Source organism: Oryctolagus cuniculus, chromosome 12 (assembly GCF_051225735.1).
Source record: "Oryctolagus cuniculus isolate XC-2025 breed Fujian yellow rabbit chromosome 12, ASM5122573v1, whole genome shotgun sequence".
NCBI classification, from domain to species: domain Eukaryota; kingdom Metazoa; phylum Chordata; class Mammalia; order Lagomorpha; family Leporidae; genus Oryctolagus; species Oryctolagus cuniculus.
Genome location: NC_142878.1, coordinates 109,030,306 through 109,048,439, shown reverse-complemented (window position 1 = coordinate 109,048,439; position 18,134 = coordinate 109,030,306). Strand labels below are relative to the sequence as shown.

The 18,134-nt window shown below is 62.1% G+C and overlaps 1 protein-coding gene across 7 annotated transcripts in view; it reads right to left on the bottom strand.

Moving 5' to 3' along the window:
* EDC3 (enhancer of mRNA decapping 3) overlaps positions 1-18,134 on the bottom strand; it is a 59,596-nt gene that overhangs the window by 11,863 nt on the left and 29,599 nt on the right. For 4 of the 7 annotated variants that reach the window (XM_089310853.1, XM_051834621.3, XM_089310856.1 and 1 more), the window contains 4 exons: positions 14,161-14,496; positions 3,978-4,131; positions 2,541-2,758; positions 95-1,467 (listed from right to left, as the gene is read on the bottom strand). In XM_089310853.1, coding sequence (XP_089166979.1) covers positions 1,133-1,467; positions 2,541-2,758; positions 3,978-4,131; positions 14,161-14,496 — 1,043 coding nt within the window. In that variant the 3' untranslated portion in view covers positions 95-1,132. Of the gene's footprint in view, positions 1-94; positions 1,468-2,540; positions 2,759-3,977; positions 4,132-14,160; positions 14,497-15,408; positions 15,427-18,134 lie in introns of those variants that run through there. The other 3 variants (XM_089310854.1, XM_089310855.1, XM_089310857.1) reach the window with 2 other exon arrangements.

Sequence of the window (18,134 nt, the reverse complement as noted above, 5' to 3'; positions counted from 1 at the left end):
GCGCTGGGCCGGCCGGCCAGCCAGCATCACCACCTGGGGGGGGGGGGGGGCCGGGCATCTGTGGGGCAGAGGCCAGACACCGGAGCAGTCACCACACTGTCACTCAGCTTTATTGTCACGCTGGACACACTCCCAGTGCCCCTCAGGAGGCAGCTTCCTGCAGGGGGCAGTCCTGAGCCAGGCCATGTCCACCACAGGCCAGAACCTGCTGCCCACCCCAGGGTCACGGCCTGGCTGAGAGCCACTCAGCCCCAAAGCCAAGTCCTTGGCACTGCCTGAACCTTCACGAGGGAGGAGAGGAGGGGCCCGCCCTCCTGCCTGCTGGTCTGTTCCCGGGGAAAAGGCGCAAACAGCTGAACTCCCACCCACAGCCAGTGACCGCACAGGGCAGAAGCAAGCCTCTCAGGCCGCGTCCTTTGCCAAGGGTCTTGCTGGGGCTCCAGGGCAGGGGTCCGGGACAGGCCCCCTCCGGCCAGCTCCCCCAGAACCTCCGACACAGGGCACCTGTCTGGCACGGACAGCTGTACGGGGTTGGAGGAGCCGCGAGCAGCGCAGGCAGGGGTGTGCCCCCTGCTGTGGGACGGGAGGGCAAAATGGGCTCACACGTGGGCAGGGAGGGGGCGGCCTAGGACAGAAGCACCAGGGAGCCTCCTCTGGCTCAGCACCAGGCTCCCCCAGGGGCCTCCCCAACACTGAACATGAAAGCTGCACCCTGCCTGTGGGCGGGCACTGTGGTTCAACAGTAACACCCTCGGGTGCCCCAGGATGCCACCCCTCCCCTGCCTCTCAGAGCCGGAGTGGGAAGGAGGGGAAGTCCTGCGGGATTCAGCAGGAAACCTGGGGTGAGGCTAGGGGAGGGTGGCGGCCACGCGGCGGCTCCCTGGCCAGAGGGGGGCTGTGTGGCCAGGAGCGGGAAGGCAGAGCACAAGCACTGACAGGGGTACAGGGGTACAGGGCCCAGCCCAGCCTGACCGCTACCCGTGTCTGTAAACAGGGCCCAGCACAGGGGCCAGGCGCAGAGCGGCCACACGCCCTGGCCGAGGCGGGCCAGCTCCAAACCCCAGAGACCTGGACAGGGTCCCAGAAGCTTCCCATCCTTAAGGCGTTCGGCGGCGGGTGGGCGGCGGGGCCGCTAGGCGGAGTGCAGGGGGATGACAAACTTGCAGCCAAAGGGCGAGTGGTAGCTGATGCCCACCTCCTGGAAGACCTGCTGGGGGATGCCGATGTCGCACAGGTAGACGCGGCCCGCGTGCTCGCCCAGCGGCAGGGGCAGGCCGAGGGCCAGGGACCACTTGGCGTCGATGCCCCGTTCGACCTCGTGCACGGGCGGGTCTATGCTGAGCACCGGCGCGCGGTTCTGGTTGGCCCAGGCCACAGCGGCCTTGTACCAGGGCTGATCCCGCAGGAAGGCGCTCTCGGGGCAATCCAGACAGTTGATGACCAGGTCCACGGGGCTGCTGGGGAGGTCTGCAGGGAGACAGCGCCGCTGACAGGGCCGCAGTGCACCGCCTGCTCTCCAGGCACCGCCCATGCCCTTGGAAGGCTGGCCTGGAGACGCCTCAGCTGCCCCCGCAGGGAGTCCCGTGTGCGCCCAGAGGCCTGCCCGGGACTGGTCCTGCTTGACCACACCCTTCCTCCAGTCCTCCTGCCCCACGATGCCCCCCAGACTGCTCCTCACACTCAACTCTGAGCTGTGCCCCCTGCAGCCACAGCTGACCGCAGCTCCCCTCCGGCACTGACCGCTCCTGCCAGCCCGCGCGGCCGGGCCTGGATTCCCCGATTTCTCCACCCACAGCCTGGCCTTCCACTCCTCCACCCTCCCCTGGGGGCATCTCAGCGCGGCCTCAATGTTTCTGTCCACCGGGGCTCCAGATCCACACTGCCAGCAAGCCCCCACCTGCACAGCCCACCGGTCCCAGCCCCCGCCCCGGCTGAGACAGCACCTCGGTGACTCAGGCCATGACCCACGGAGCCATCCTGAATCCCAGCCCCTCAGCCCGCCGTCTGCTGGCTCCATCTTCAAGATGGATTTGGAAACAGCCCGGGGCCGCCTCCCCACATCTCTCCCACCAGGTCCCTGTTAACACCTCTGCACTCCTGCAGGCTCCTGTCCGGCACTGTGGCGGCCAGGGGGTCTCGTCCCGCCACTTCCTCATGCAGAGCCAAACCCTAGGCCCTGGGGACTCCTGCCCCCCACCCAACACTCCTCCTGCCACCTGGCCGAATGTGTCACGGATTCCTGCTTCCTGACCAGGATGTAAGAGGACGGAAGCTCCCTGGAAGAATGGATTTTAAACATCTGTGGCCATAGCCCTGGCATCAGCAGTGGCTACTCCATAAGTACCCGTGAAATCAACGGGCCTGGAGCTGTCCACGGCAGCCGTGAGAGCAGGAAGCAGGGCTGTGGCACAGGGCACTTCCCCCAGAGGGCTGGCCACACATTGCTGCCTTTCCACCAGCAGCCGCTGGGCGGCGCCAACAGACCAGCTGACCGCCAAGGAAGCGGCAGCTCTCCCAGCCCGGGCAGAGGGCGCACCCACCTTTAAGGCTGGACACTTGCTGGCCCTGGGTCTTGCTGAAGAGAGACAGCTCGTTGGTGATGGACTCCAGCATCTTGACGAAGTTGGGCAAGAAGAGGATGACCTGCACGTCGTGGTTGGCCAGGTGCCGGCCACAGCTTATCCCCTGAGCCCCCTTCACGTGCGGCCCACACAGCAGCGCCACCGTGGGCCTCTGGTGAACGTTTTTGGGGTTCAACCTAGAATGGAATGGAAGCAGTGCCAGCTGCAGCCTCGCCGGTACCCCAGCCGCGGCTCACAAGGCCTGGGCCCCCCTGCAGGCTACGTGACCCCAATGCCACCTTGCTGCCGGGACGGGTACCTGCTGTGGCTCACTCGGTCTGCACCCCGCCTGGCCAACAGTCCCCCGCCCCCACAGCCTTCATGCTCCGCCCCAGCGCGCCTGCACCTGCCCGCTCTCCCCAGCTCACTGGCACTCAGTGGCCCTGCCCTGACAGCTGTCTCCTGGAGCCCAGCTCAACCTCACCTCCCCTGGGCCGGCTCTGCCCGCACTGACCCTCCCTTTCCTCAACTCTAACTCCCAGTCAGTGCCGATTTAGACCGTGCTTTAGGGGCGGGGAGTCACTAATTTGAAAGGCAGAGGGAGGGAGAGAGAAGGAAGGGGGCAGACAGAGGTCTTCCATCCCCTGTTCACTCCCCAAACGCCTGAAACAGCCAGGGCTGGGCCAGGCTTGGGCCAGAAGCCAGAACTCATCCACGTGAATGGCAGGAAGCCGAGCACTGAGCCATCAGCCACCACTCGCAGCTGCTCCAGCAGGGGCTGGGGCTGGACTGCGCCCCGCCACGGGAGGCAGGGGCCGGCACGCAAGCGCAGCTCAGCCCACCCGACTCAGGACGGCTGCCCCGTGCTCATGCCGCTCCAGGTTCCCCCTCCTGAGCACACGTCACGGAGCACCAGCTTCTGTTTCCACGGGTGCCGTGGCTACCAGAGGGCAGCTCGCAGCAGCGGACACACAGCGCCGCACCGGTGTGACCAGAGGCGGCAGCTGCCGTGGAGAAGCGGTCACCTCCAGCCTCCTGCCATTCGAGGCGGAGAGCCGCCCGCTCTCAGAGGCCGAGCGAGCTGTGCAGGGTCAGCCTGCAACTGTGTCGCCTCCGGCAGCACCCGGCTGGCGGGCAGGAGGTCCCTGCTTAGGGCGGAACGGGGACAGTCACTCAGCAGCCTTCCAAAGGCAAGGTGGCAGATGCTGTGTAGCCAAACGGGAGCTCTGTAACCATGCCCTTCCCAAATACACCCCGCAGACAGGCCGGCGGGCACGCACCCCAGGGTGCAGTTTTGTGGGTAACAGCCCTCGGTGCCCTGGAAGCAGTGACACATTTAACTCGGGATCCCTAACTGCGCGTCTGAATGCACACCCCAGCCCCGCCATGCAGCCCCGGCCAGACAAGAGGTGCTACCTGTTGGGTCCTCCGAGAAGGGTCAGTGCCATCTGACTGGCGCACACGCCCGTCACCTCCAGCCTCCGCTCCAGGGTCAGTCCGTGCTTCTCGGCCACCGCCAGGAGCTTTTTGTGCAGCTCGTAGGAAACGCTGGGGACGACCAGGCCAGAGTCTGCAGCACAGGAGGAGGTGAGGGAGGGGGCAGACTCCAGGGAAGCAGGTCCCAACACGGGCGCCCTCTCCCCAGGATCCTGCACCTGGCGACACCTTCAGACCACCCGGCCCTCCCCTCCCCCCCCCCGGATGCAGCAGGCTCCGCCCCTGTGGAGCCCAAGCAGCAGTTCAGCCTCAGCCCACGACAGCTGGGCCGGGAGGCAAAGGGCGCTGCCAGGTGGGGGCCAGCACAGGCCTGAGGGCGGCCTGCTGACCCCTGCAAGACGGCACGCCTCTCCCGAAGCAGGTGCGGCCGTGCTGCCGTGGGCCTTTCCTGCCACCTCCACGGCCCCGTCGGCCCCTCTGCTGCAGAAACCCAGCTGGCCACTTGCTTCCTCAAAGAACCTGTGTCTGTCCCTCACACCACAGGAAGGAACACACCGGAGGGGACATCCGAGCTACCTGGAGACCAGCTGTGTTTTTCATTTAAGGCCAATGAAGACCCCTTTCCAGAGGCGGGGCAAGGCCCAGTCTGAGGCAACAGCATGGCGAGCACCTGGCTCCCCTGGCTCAGAGCGAGTCCACAGCGGCCGGAGTCCCCACAGGGGTCTGCAGGGCCCAGCAGCAGGAGGGGCTGTCCAGGGCGCCCCGGGGGGCACAGCTCAGGAGCAAGTCACACTGGGCCACACCCAGCCGTTTCCATCTGGTGAGGACAGACCGGGCCTCAGCAACGGGGCGGGGGGGCCCTCCATGCAGGGACCCCCTTGCGGCTCCAGCTATCAGAGGTGAGCACACCCCACGTAAGGCCCACAGACCTGGCGCCATTTCTGGTCTGGCCTGACTCCAAAGCACAAACGCTCAGGGAAGTCATCGACCCGGCCACAGCACCAGGTCTGTTCTCAGGGGAAGGCCGGATAATGCACGAGACAAGGACAGAAACAACGCCCAGTGCACCCAAACACACACCATCCTGCCGGCTGTCTTCTGGGCGGAGGCGCCGCGCCTCTGAAAGGCCAGTCTCGTCTACGGCCACACCACCCCGAACGCGCCCCATCTCGTCTGAAAGGCCCGTCTCGGCGACCCAGCAGCTGGCAGTGCTGAGGCTGCAGCCCGGTTCCGTGGAACAGCTGCTCAAAGAGCCACGTGCATGGCCTGCTTCAGACGCACAAGTCAGCAGAGCACAGAACCCAAGAGCAGCGAGCAAGACTGACGCGGGTCTCAAGAGTCCCGAGCTGCCTGGCAAGTCACCCACCTGCCCTCCCGCACCCTGTGTACCCACCTGCCCTCCCACACCCTGTGTGCACCACCTGCTCCTCCCACCCCGTGTGCACCACCTGCCCTCCCACACCCTGTGTGCACCCACCTGCCCCTCCCGCACCCTGTGTACACCACCTGCCCCTCAGGCACCCTGTGTACACCACCTGCCCCTCCCGCACCCTGTGTACACCACCTGCCCCTCAGGCACCCTGTGTACACCACCTGCCCCTCCCGCACCCTGTGTGCACCCACCTGCCCCTCCCGCGCCCTGTGTGTACCCACCTGCCCCTCCCGCGCCCCGTGTACACCACCTGCCCCTCCCACGCCCCGTGTGCACCCACCTGCCCCTCCCGCGCCCTGTGTACACCACCTGCCCCTCCCGCGCCCTGTGTGCACCCACCTGCCCCTCCCGCGCCCTGTGTGCACCACCTGCCCCTCCCGCGCCCTGTGTGCACCCACCTGCCCCTCCCGCGCCCTGTGTACACCACCTGCCCCTCCCGTGCCCTGTGTGTACACCACCTGCCCCTCCCACGCCCTGTGTGTACACCACCTGCCCCTCCCGCACCCTGTGTACACCACCTGCCCCTCCCGCGCCCTGTGTACCCACTTGCCCCTCCCACGCCCTGTGTGTACCCACCTGCCCCTCCCGCACCCTGTGTACACCACCTGCCCCTCCCGCACCCTGTGTGCACCACCTGCCCCTCCCGCGCCCTGTGTACCCACCTGCCCCTCCCACGCCCTGTGTACACCACCTGCCCCTCCCGCGCCCTGTGTACACCACCTGCCCCTCCCGCACCCTGTGTGTACCCACCTGCCCCTCCCGCGCCCTGTGTGCACCCACCTGCCCCTCCCGCGCCCTGTGTGTACCCACCTGCCCCTCCCACGCCCTGTGTACACCACCTGCCCCTCCCACGCCCTGTGTGCACCCACCTGCCCCTCCCGCGCCCTGTGTGCACCACCTGCCCCTCCCGCGCCCTGTGTGCACCCACCTGCCCCTCCCACACCCTGTGTACCCACCTGCCCCTCCCGCGCCCTGTGTGCACCACCTGCCCCTCCCACACCCTGTGTGCACCCACCTGCCCCTCCCACACCCTGTGTACCCACCTGCCCCTCCCGCGCCCTGTGTGCAGTCCCACAAGCCAGGGCCCCCCTCGGCCCCATGTCCGCTCAGTCCTGCCTGGCGCACCTGCACAGGCTCCGGGCAGCGAGTCCTGGGCCCGCCCCGCCCGTCTCCGGCTGAGCGCTCCCCCGCAGCAGGCAGCAGCACTTTGAGCCAGCCTTCCCCCCACAGCCACGTCAGGGCACAGCACTGCCCGTGCCGGTCAAGGGGGCCCGCCTCCGAGCACACCCTCGCTGATCTGGGCCGGGCCGAGGCACGGCAGTGGCCGGCGTATTCCTGCAGCCGAGGGAAAGATAAGGCTGGGAATGCCGTGTGAGCACAAGGCAGCTGCTCGGCGAGCAACAGGCCAGCACCACACGCATTCCTTGCAGACACTGACCAAGTCTGGCCAGTCAGACTGGCTTCTTGGAGACAGGCAGAGGGGTGCACTCAGCTCCCACGAAGAGTGCCAGGAGCCCGCTTGGCAGTGCAGGGGCAAAGCCTGCCAGTGTCCGCACTGGAACTGGGGCCCTCCCGAAAGTGTCCTGAGACCAGATTGGGGAAGGCAGGGTCCCCTCTGAGAGAAGACTGCCTGCAGCCTCCCCTCCCGAGGGGCCCACGCCTCCCCCTCCCCGCACTCTCCTTTCTCTGTCCCAGGGGCTTCCCTGCCAAGTGTCTGCTTTGACGGAGCTCGGTCCTCCCTGGACAGGGCCCTCCGCAGGAAAGGCTGCGTGTCCCCTCTTCTCCCCGAGGACGGGACGCAACCTCCAGCAGGAGGGATCCACAGTGCTCTGTGGCAGGCACTGCCACCCGGGTTCCTCGTGGGACACAGCCTGGATGCAGTGTACACACACACACAGCCCCAGGCCGCCGTGTGAACACGGCTGCAGTCACCCCAAATGCAGCCAGGTGTCAAGTGCATCCCTGAAGAAGGAGCCGCCGTCACACCACTGGCACCTCGTGCAGCCCTTGGCCTCACCACCTGCGCCCACCACGTCCCAGACTCCCTGCCCCAACACCCAGCTTCCTGCTGGCTGCCCTCTTCCCACAGCCTGCCGGCTGCTCCCTCCCCTGGGCTGAAGACACTGCCGCCGCCCCTCCTCTCCCCAGCCTGTAAGCTCCGTGTGCGCAGGTGCCCCCCCCCCCAGTGCCCTCAGCGTGTGGGGGCTCAGGAGTGGACAGGAAGGACGCCCGCAGGCAGACTCCAGGCCCGCTCTGGGCGTCCTGTCAGGACCCAGGTGGGTGTGGCTAGGGTGCTCCTGACTGACCCTGCGCCTCATTCCTCCACCGGAGGAGTTCTGGACCCGGCGGGGGTGGGGGAGCACGTGAGCCGCCAGCTGACCAGTCCTCAGGGCACAACTCTCTCTGCAGCACGGAGGGCTGGTGGACAGCGCCTTCCCCAGCAATCAGACTCGGCCCTGGGCAGGGACAGACTGACGGGGCACACGCCCTGCAGGGCCCCACCCCAATCCTGAAGGCATGTTCGCATAAACCAAACCAGGAACAATCTGCAGGTCAACCGGCCTGGACTCCACAAGATCAAGAAAGACAACCAGGCCAGTGGGACTTTTCTATGTTAAAAGAAAGATATTTAACACCTGCAACGCACAGCAGCTGATTGGAAATACAGCCCTGGCCGGCGCCGCGGCTCACTAGGCTAATCCTCCGCCTGTGGCGCCAGCTCCCCGGGTTCTAGTCCCGGTTGGGGCGCTGGATTCTGTCCCAGTTGCCCCTCTTCCAGGCCAGCTCTCTGCTGTGGCCCGGGAAGGCAGTGGAGGATGGCCCAGGTCCTTGGCCCCTGCACCCACGTGGGAGACCAGGAGGAGGCACCTGGCTCCTGGCTTCGGATCGGTGCAGTGCTGGCTGTGGCGGCCATTTGGGGGGTGAACCAACGAAAAGAAGAAGACCTTTCTCTCTGTCTCGCTCACTGTCTGACAAAAAAAAAAAAAAAAAGGCAGCCCTGAGACAACAGGACAGCAGCGCAGAAGGCTGTGTGTTAGACACTCTGATGTCTGGTATAGGTTTCCCACAGTGTGGTGGTGCAGTGCGATCCATGCCCCACTGAGTATGTGTGGCTGATCTGTGCAGGCGACACAGAGTGGTCCCCTGCACACACACACAAGGTGTGGCCCCTTCAGCCGCTAGTCTAAAGGAGTTAGGAGTTTCCCAGTGTGCTCCACAGCAGTGTGCAGAGGAAGAACACAGCACGGGCCCCTACCTTGCTGGCCCAAAACCAGACCCACGGGAGCACCAGACAGTGCCCGGCAGCCCGAACCCATTACCTGAGCACAGGGGCAAAGGGTGCAAGTGCAGACCGAGGGGTCCCACTCTCGACCTGCTCGATGCGTGCAAAGACCACAGACAGCAAGGGCTCCCCCGGGACACACACCCCACACACAGCAAGGGCTCCCCCGGGGCTGGGACGTGAGACAATGGTAAGGTCCCTGCCTGGAGCCAGAGGCCAGCCTAAGGGCTCTGCGTAGAGCAGTGGGCAGGGCCTGGCTTGCGTTGTGCAAGGTGAGCTCACAGGGCAGGAAGACCGCACAGGGCTGACGTCAGGAGCGAGGGAACCTGTGGGAGCGGCTGGGGGCAGGTCTGCAGGGAGGGATCTGGACCCAGAAGAGGACAGAGTCGAGTCTCCGGCCAGGACTCACACAGGAGAAGCGGCCGCCTGTGTCCCCTCCAGGCTTGAAGTCCTGCGAAGGAAGAGGAGAGGTGGCCCCCACACTGCACGCCTGGCATCTGAATAGCAACTCCACAGGGAGAAATGGACAGCCAAGCCCGCGAGGGCACGGTGAGTCACCCGCTCGGAGGTGCTGAATCTGACAGGGGCTGAGCTGAACTTGACCCCTCTGCCACTCGGGATATTAACCCACCTCTATCAGCAAAGCCGGCGCTGCAGAGACCAGCACCATCCCCAAACCGACCGGCAGCTTCATCAAAACCTCTATCAGGGGCCAGTGTTGCGGCACAGGCTTTAAGCCACCATGTGTGACACTGGTACCCACATGAACTTGGGTTCAAGTCCCAGCTGCTCCGCTTCTGATCCAGCTTCCTGCTAATGGCCTGAGAAGGCAGCAGAGGATGGCCCAAGTGCTTGGGCCCCTCTGCCCACATGGGAGACCCCAGATGGAGTTTCAGGCTCCAGGATTCAGCCTGGCCTAGGCCTGGCCATTGCGGCCACTGGGGGAGTGAACCAGCTGATAGAATATCTGTCTCTTGGCCTTTCAAATGAATAAACAAATCTAAAACAGAACAAAACATCCCTCCACACCACAGTGCACAGGCGGCAGGCCCTCAGCCCTTGGTTGGAGCTTAAACTCCTAAAGCTTTAGCTACAAGGCACTCCCCATGGGAAGCTCATGACTGGGGTAAGAGCCCAACCAAGAAATCTGCCTGAACAGCACCGCTCCGCCCAAAACCCCTAAGACTGTCAAGACTGCCAGTGACCATGGCAGGCCCGAGACCTGCCCACTGGTGACTGGAGCCCAGGCTCACAGTCCTCTTCCTCCACAAGGGCATCTGCTAGCACCCGAGGCTCCCAGAACCAACCGAGTCACTACAGGAGGTGGCCACAGGGACACGACCTCAGAAACTGGCTGGGGAAAAGCCATGGCACTCGGGTCAGGGGTACAGGCAGGACTCTCTCACCTGGCCGCACAGGCCAGGGGGCCGGGGCGGGGCTGCAGGGACCGGGTAGGTATATGGCTGGAGAAGGCGGAACCGGGGGTGCACTGAGGCTGCTGAAGGAGGCCCCGCCCAGCAGGGTCAAGGCCCCAGGGGTCACTTCCATGTGTGAAGCCGGATGTCTTCTTGAATTCTTTCTGTGTACCCCTTGGCCCCGGGGGCGGGGCCGAGCCAGCAGGCAGAGGCAGACAAGCTGTGGCTTGGCCCACGGGGCTGTCACCTCAGGCTCTGACAGGCTCTTTCCAAGACAGGACAGGAAGCCCTAGTCCTGGCTCTCCTCCTTTGCAAGCTGCTCCCTAAGTCTCAGCAGACTGGCATCCTGCAGGCAAGGCTGAGACGGCTCCCGGCCACCCCCCATGTGGGCTTCTAGGGACCTGAGGGCTGAGAGGACTCCGCAGTGGTTAGAAAGAGAAAGTCCACCCTAAGGAGGGGCTCACTAGAACCACTAGAGCCCAGGGAACCAGCGTTCAAGTCACTAAGTCAACACAGCCAAGAACACACGGAGGGCAACAGACCCGCCCCTCCGAAAGGTCAGGGAAATGCAGCAGAGCAGGGGCGGGGCTCAGCACCACCCTGGGAATCAGGCCTTTGGCCCCCTCCTGCGGCCTCTGAATGTGCACACTGGCGCTGTCTGCATATTCACACCCCTGCTGGCGCACAGCAGGAATTCTGCGAAAGGCCACCTCACCTGCAGTCCACATCTGAGGTCAAATACTTACTGCTAACTCTGCAAGCTGGCATTCTGTCTCACTGACTAGCACGGAGCGCCCACACCACTGGGCGCACCCCAGCCCCGACTTCACAGCTCCTCACCTCGGCAACTCCACCACCTGCTTCCTCTGGGCTCTGCCAACTTTCCCATCCAAAATCCTCAGCTGTTTGTCATGGCCGTGGGACAAGCACAGGATGAGCACACAAGGCCCTCCGTGCTGTGGTCCAGAGCTGCTTTCTATCCCGGCCAGCGAGCTTAGGACCAAGCTCTCACAGAGCCCTCTGTTCACACCACTCACCGGCTCCTGCCAAGCCCACCCAGGAGAATCCCCTTCCTCTGCCTGCTGGGCTCCGCCACAGGCACTCCCCAGCTCTGACTGCACACTTGTCCCTGGGCACAGAAGTCATCCGGCAACCTCCCAGTCCACTGGACAACTTGCGGGCAAAGACTGTCTTCCCGTGGCAAATACTCTGAGCGCTGCGTGGAGACTGCTCTCTGGAGACCTCACGCACACCCAGCATTTTACACACACCCAACACACTCAGCCGTGTGCACAGTCTGTCTTCAATCAGGACCCAGACAGGCCTGGTCAGTCCGGGGTGACTGGTGGTCACCATGACGCAGCGGGCAGGTTTGAGCTGGAGGAACATCTGACCACCTGTGGCTGCTGCGGACGGCAGCCCTACCATGGACTCCAAGGGGCTTTGCAGAGAAGGAGGCCTGGGTTACCAAGGGCTGAACTCAGCTGCTTCCTGAACGCATTTTCCGCCATGAGCACTGCCCTGACCCACACAGTGCAGGGAAAACACGGGCACCACCTACTGCGGACCCCACCTGGCAGGAAGGGGAGCAAGCTGCCGGAACCTTGGCCCACGCCACCACCAACGGGCAGCAAACCAAGCACTGGGTGTTCCCGGACACGGATGCTACTAGGGCTCGCTGGGGAGCGATTCAGACACCCCCGAGAATCACTGACCTAAACTGGTCCCCTCCTAAGTCAGCATGACACAGGAGACTGTAGGCTACTCTGCTACCAAGCTGCCCTTCCCCCCACTTCTCCCTCCCCTGGTGCCGCCACCGTCCAGAGAGAAGGGGAGACGGGGTCGGGGAGGGTTTGAGGCAGACTTTCCCTTTCTGCCCTCGTCTGTAAAATGAGAAAACCACCTGGGGACCACGCAACCGAACACCAACCCTCCCTGGCCTGGGGTGTTTGTCCTTGTCCGATCCTCACATCTGGACAGCAGACCCAGCTCTGTGCTACCGGAGCCCTGCCCACCACGGCACCACGGCACACGGCGCACTGCCCAAGGGCTGTCTGCGGAGACAGAAACCAGCTGCAGGGGAAGCGGCTCACCAGGGCTGCCTGGCAAAGGGCTGTTTCCACTCCTGACCTGTTAAGAAGCAGGCGAAACCGGACGGCTCCAGCTCAGTGCAACTGCGTGCTGTATACCTCACGCGGCCATACCGGTTGGCCAAGGCCCAGCACTCGCACTTGGGAGTATGCCAATGGACGGCAACGCTAGGAAAACTGCCTCCCTCACAAGAAGTGCTCAGTTGTTACTAAAACCAAAAGCAGCTGGGTGGGTCGGGTGGGGGTCAGGAAGCAGCAGCGCAGTGGGCGTCTCCACCTCTGTGCCTACATGTCTCAGGCTGTCAGACCGAGAGCCTCTCCCGATCCTCACTGCTGTTCGCAGCCTTCCAGCTACTGCACTCCACACAGACGTGACTGCCCGCGGCTCGGGAACTCCTGCAGCGTGGACACGTCAGGGACAACCCAGTGGCAGCAGGGGCAGCTGGTTTCCTTGTGAGGGCACTCGAAGCAGCAGGCTGTCGGCAGATCAGGCAGTGGCACCAGCCCTAACGGCTGGTAACTGCCTTGGAAAGGTGAAAACCAGCCATTTAAATCACGCCTGACGCAGGGAGGCTGCCTGCCTTCACACAGGGGTAAAATCAAGTCGCTGCAGCGCTGCTGCTTAAGGAGACGACACGCGTCAGGGGACAGGCCCACGAGAGTGTGCCCCGAGAGTGCCCGCGAAGGCGGAGGGGATCCAGCTGGGGCTGTCTCGGCCGCAGCCTGCCTGTTTCTTCCCGGGGAAGGCACGCAGAAGCATCCACACCCAGCAAAGCCAGGCACAAGAGCGCTCTACTGCAGCCTACAGAAAAGCCAGACCCGCGTTTCCTCCAAGTACAATTCTCCCTGCTACAGCCACCAGCATTCCAGACTTTATCCCGGGGCTGGCTCTAGAGCACCACAGGTTAAACCACTGACTGCGACCCCGGCATCCCACACCACAGTGCTGGTTCAGGTCCCAGGTGCTCCACTTCTGATCCAACTCCCCACTAGTGCACCTACTAATGGGAAGGTAGTGGAGGATGGCCCAAGTATTTGGGTCCCTGCCACCCACGTGACAGACCATGATGGAGATCCAGGCTGCACGAGGGCCATTTGAGGAGTGAACCAGCAGATGGACAAGGCCCCCCCCCCCCCCGTTTATCCCTCTCTCTCACTCTGCCTTTCAAATGAATAATAGGAAAAGATTTTATTTCCTACACTCCAAACAGCAAACCAAAACAAACATACACTCAGTTCCTTCTCTGCTTACTAGAATGACTACGGCCTCCCCTTCAGCTCCCAGGATCCTTCAGTAACCCAGACTCCAAGAAGTCTAGTTCACAACGTGTTTCAGGGAAAAGGGTTCCGGGCTGAGACGAGGCAGACACCTCCCTAATGGCTACCTTCATCTGCTTCAGATGTGAACATCTGAAGAAAAGTTCTAGAAACTTCCATGAGTGAGGTAACCCAACGAGGTTGCCACACATGGTGATCGTCACACGGGGCGCCCTCCACTACCCACCAAGGCGCAGCTCTCAGGGACAGAGACTAGAACTGACACCTCTCAATGGCCACAGCTGGCAGGAGACAGCACAGTGAACAAAGTCTTTTACGAAGGCCCTCTCTTTCACACCAGCAAGGGCCAGGAACAGAGTGGAGCGTCAGTGAGATGATCGGGCAGTAACAGGGAAGCCAAGTGAACACAGACCTGCCTGCTTCAACCCAGTCAGCCCGCGCTTTCCCCCAGTAAGCAGAGGACGGCACCAGACAGGCGGAGAGGCTGCCCCTCCACGGCGCAGCAGTGCCGGGCTGGCCACAAGCCCCTGGACAGATGACCCTGAGCCACCCACCCAGCTGGCTGACAGCCAGAGCAAGATTTTGCCTCAGAAACTGGGCCTTTCTGTTCCAGGCAGGAGAGCAAAGGGCAGGGGGCCAGCAGGCACGGGCCTGGCGCACTCACCCGTGTAGAACTCCTTGCTCCCGCTGTGGGGCACGGTGATCCGCCGGTACACGATGGGCTCCGACTCCAGGATGTTCTCGTCGTGCCGGTACCGTGCAGGCCTCTCGCTGGGGAGGCCCCGGGAACGGGCGCCGCTGCGCCTCTCGTAGGTCTCGATCTCCTCGAAGACGGCCGCCTTGTCGAAGAGGGCCAGGTTGCCCTCAAAGTCAAAATCCGTGTCCGGGATCTCCTCGATGTCGTCCCCGAAGCACTCGTCGTCTTTACTCTTCATCTGCCCGTTCTTTAAACCGCTTTTCTTTGGAGTTGCCTGGTTTGGGTGCCGGCTGCTGGACGACCCTGGAGGGAAACAGTGACCGTGGTCAGCGCCCAGTGGGGCAGGTGGTCAGCCAGGAAATCCAGGAAGTCCCCATGGGCTCTGCCTCCACGAGGACGCTGGCAGTGGCGGTTAGCATGAAGCGTGGAAGGGCAGGGGCATGCACGGAGCAGTCTCCTCACGGGCAGGCACTCCCAGTCGGAAGGTCTGTCAGCTGCTTACAAGAAAGAGGCCCCTGGATAAAGGCCCAAAACCCCAGCGCCAGGGCCCACAGGGCGAGTCTACTTGGTGGCCGAACCCTCTGCCTCTGGGCTTCAATCCACAGTGACCTCCCCGTAAACGGATGAGGGTAATCTGATCTCAGGCTTGACCCCAGCAAGAAGGAATCTCTGGCTCAGACCAGAGATTTCAGACCCTGACCCGAGCGTACGTGTACAACTCTACACCGGCATTCTGATGCAGAACCCTGTCCAGACCCTCTGGCCCATGTCGTCTCTCTTCCAGGTAAGCAGTTTCTGAGCAGCACACAATGGCACAGGCCGCACTGAGCCAACCCTGTGGCGACCACATCCAGACACAGTGAACACGGGCACCCAGCCCCACTCCGTGTCTGGCGACCACATCTCAGACAACAACCACTGCCGCAGCCATGGCAGAAGTACCCAGAGAATTCTCCACGCCAACCATTCCTAGAGAATCCTGAACCAAATGCATGCTCTGATGGCACCTGGCTACCCTGAGAGTAGCCCTGTGCGCACGAGCCTCCGCTGTGTCTACGCCCATGAAGGCATTCCTTCTCCACTGGCTGGCCTCCTGCGTCGCTCAGACAGGCAAGCAGCAGTCACGCAATCACAAGATGCATCACACACACACCAGCCTTACTGCTCAACCCCTCCCCACCCCAAGGCTAGAGTGAGTAGACAGAGCTTGCCAACCGACATCGCAAGATCAATTCCCATGCAAATAGAACCTCCTGTGCTCCAGTCTTCCTGAGGACAAATACTGGTATGGAAAGGGGCTGTGCAGCAGAGAGAAGATGCAGTCTTCCCACAACGCCCTCAAAAAAAATCAATATTATGACGAGGGAGGAAGAGTGGCTGACACACCATCAACAGCTTGGGTTAAGAGACACTACAAAGCTGGCCAGAGCCTGGGTTAAAGTCCATTTCGTCATCTGCTAAAGTGCTTAGTGACAGCTCATGGCACACAACCAAGGTACACTGCTCAGCACGGAGGAGAACGACAGTGTATGCCAACAGTGGTGACAGGACGTGATTCAAATCCTAAGCTTGCATGCAACGCCAGAGATGTGGATGAGAGGGCACAGCTGCACTGGGAATGGGAAAGGACAACAGGTCAGAAGAACACGGGCCATTGGCTGGCGCCGCGGCTCACTAGGCTAATCCTCCGCCTTGCGGCACCGGCACACCAGGTTATAGTCCCGGTCGGGGCGCCAGATTCTGTCCCGGTTGCCCCTCTTCCAGGCCAGCCCTCTGCTGTGGCCAGGGAGTGCAGTGGAGGATGGCCCAAGTGCTTGGGCCCTGCACCCCATGGGAGACCAGGAGAAGCACCTGGCTCCTGCCATTGGATCAGTGCGGTGTGCAGGCCGCAGCGCGCCAGCCGCGGCGGCCATTGGAAGGTGAACCAACGGCAAAGGAAGAGCCTTTCTCTCTCTCTCTCACACTGTCCACTCTGCCTGTAAAAAAAAAAAAAGAACACGGGCCATCAAAGCATGCAGGCAAGGGGAGAGCACTGCATGGTTACTCCAACCTGCTGTGAAGACGGCCACCCCGGACAGCAGGTATGAGTCCACACAGACTTCACGCCACGTGGATGAGGCGGAGCCCCTGAACGTTGTGGGCATCAATCAGCATCAGCAAGACAAGCTTATTCTGCGGGCCAGCACTGTGGTGTAGCAGGCAGAGCCGCCGCCTGCAGTGCCGGCATCCCATGTGGGCGCCGGTTCCAGGCCCGCTGCTCCACTTCTGATCCAGCTCTCTGCTATGGCCTGGGAAAGCAGTAGAGGATGGTCCAAGTGCTTGGGCCCCTGCACCCACACATGGAAGACCCAGAGGAAGCTCCTGGCTCCCGACTTCAGATCAGCTCAGCTCTGGACGTTGCAGCCATCTGGGGAGTGACCAACAGATGGAAGATTCCTCTCTCTCTGCCTCTCTGTAATTCTGCCTTTCAAATAAATAAATCTTTAAAAAATGTAAAAGTTTATTTTGGTGTAAAACATTTTTGAGGCCGGCGCCGTGGCTCACTAGGCTAATCCTCCACCTTGCGGCGCCGGCACACCGGGTTCTAGTCCCGGTCGGGGCGCCAGATTCTGTCCCGGTTGCCCCTCTTCCAGGGCAGCTCTCTGCTATGGCCAGGGAGTGCAGTGGAGGATGGCCCAGGTGCTTGGGCCCTGCACCCCATGGGAGACCAGGGGAAGCACCTGGATCCTGGCTCCTGCCATCGGATCAGCGCGGTGCGCCGGCTGCAGCGGCGGCCATTGGAGGGTGAACCAACGGCAAAAGGAAGACCTTTCTCTCTGTCTCTCTCTCTCACTGTCCACTCTGCCTGTCCAAAAAAAAAAAAAAAAAAAAAAAAAAAAAGAAAGAAAGAAAGAAAGAAAAGAAAAAAAAAAGAAATTTTGGAAAAAAAAAAAAACACATTTTTGAAATCTATGCATGTCGTCAGGGCCAGCACTGTGGCACAGTGGGTCACACTGCCTCCTGCAACACAGGCATCCCTCGCTCCACTTCTGATCCAGCTCCCTGCTGACGCACCTGGGAAAGTAGTGGAAAATGGCTAAAGTACTTGGGTCCCCTGCGCCCATGTGGGAGACCCAGAAGAGGCTCCTGGCTCCTGGCTGCAGTCTAGCCTAGCTCCAGCCATTGTGGCCATTTAGGGAGTGAACCAGCAGACAGAAGACCTCTCTCTCTCCCTCTACCTCTGCCTTTCAGGGAAAAAAAAAAAAACCTCTGAAAAATCTATACATGAGAGTTCATAAAAAAGTTCATGGAAAAAGCATATGATGAGAAAACTATACACATGGATTTCAAAATACCTTTTTGCACCAGAATGAACTGCCCTACCCAGGCCAGCTCCACTGCCTCCCGCTCTGAATAGTTTTGCTGAGACAGACACGCTGATCTGCTTCCGTACCACTTGAGCATGTCTGTGCTAAAAGGCCACGTCACGTATTGGACACTGAGACCTTGGGCCTGCAAAGCCCTTTCAGAGTCGGCTGGGCTGCTCCATTCACGCCTCTCAGCGCACGCCTTCCTGTCAGCGACAGTAACAACCAGCCAGCAAAGTCCACAGAAGCAGAGACCAGGGCTTCGAGGGTTTCACTCAAAGCATTCGGCGTCTCTGGGCAGGCACTGTGGTGCAGGGGTGAAGCAGCCAGCAGCCGTGTGGAACGCTGGCATGACCTATAAGGTCCCTGGGATGCAGTCCTGCCTTTTCTCTCAATCTTGCTTCCTGCTAGTGCACCCTCCTGGGAGGCAGTGGACGATGGCCCAAGTACTTGGGTCCCCGTCACCTATGTGACAGACCCAGATGGAGTCCCTGGCTCCTGGCGTCAGCCTGCCTCAGCCCTGACTACTGCAGGCATTCAAGGAGTGAACCAGCAAGTGAAAACCCCTCCCCGCTCCAGACAAACAAATGGAAG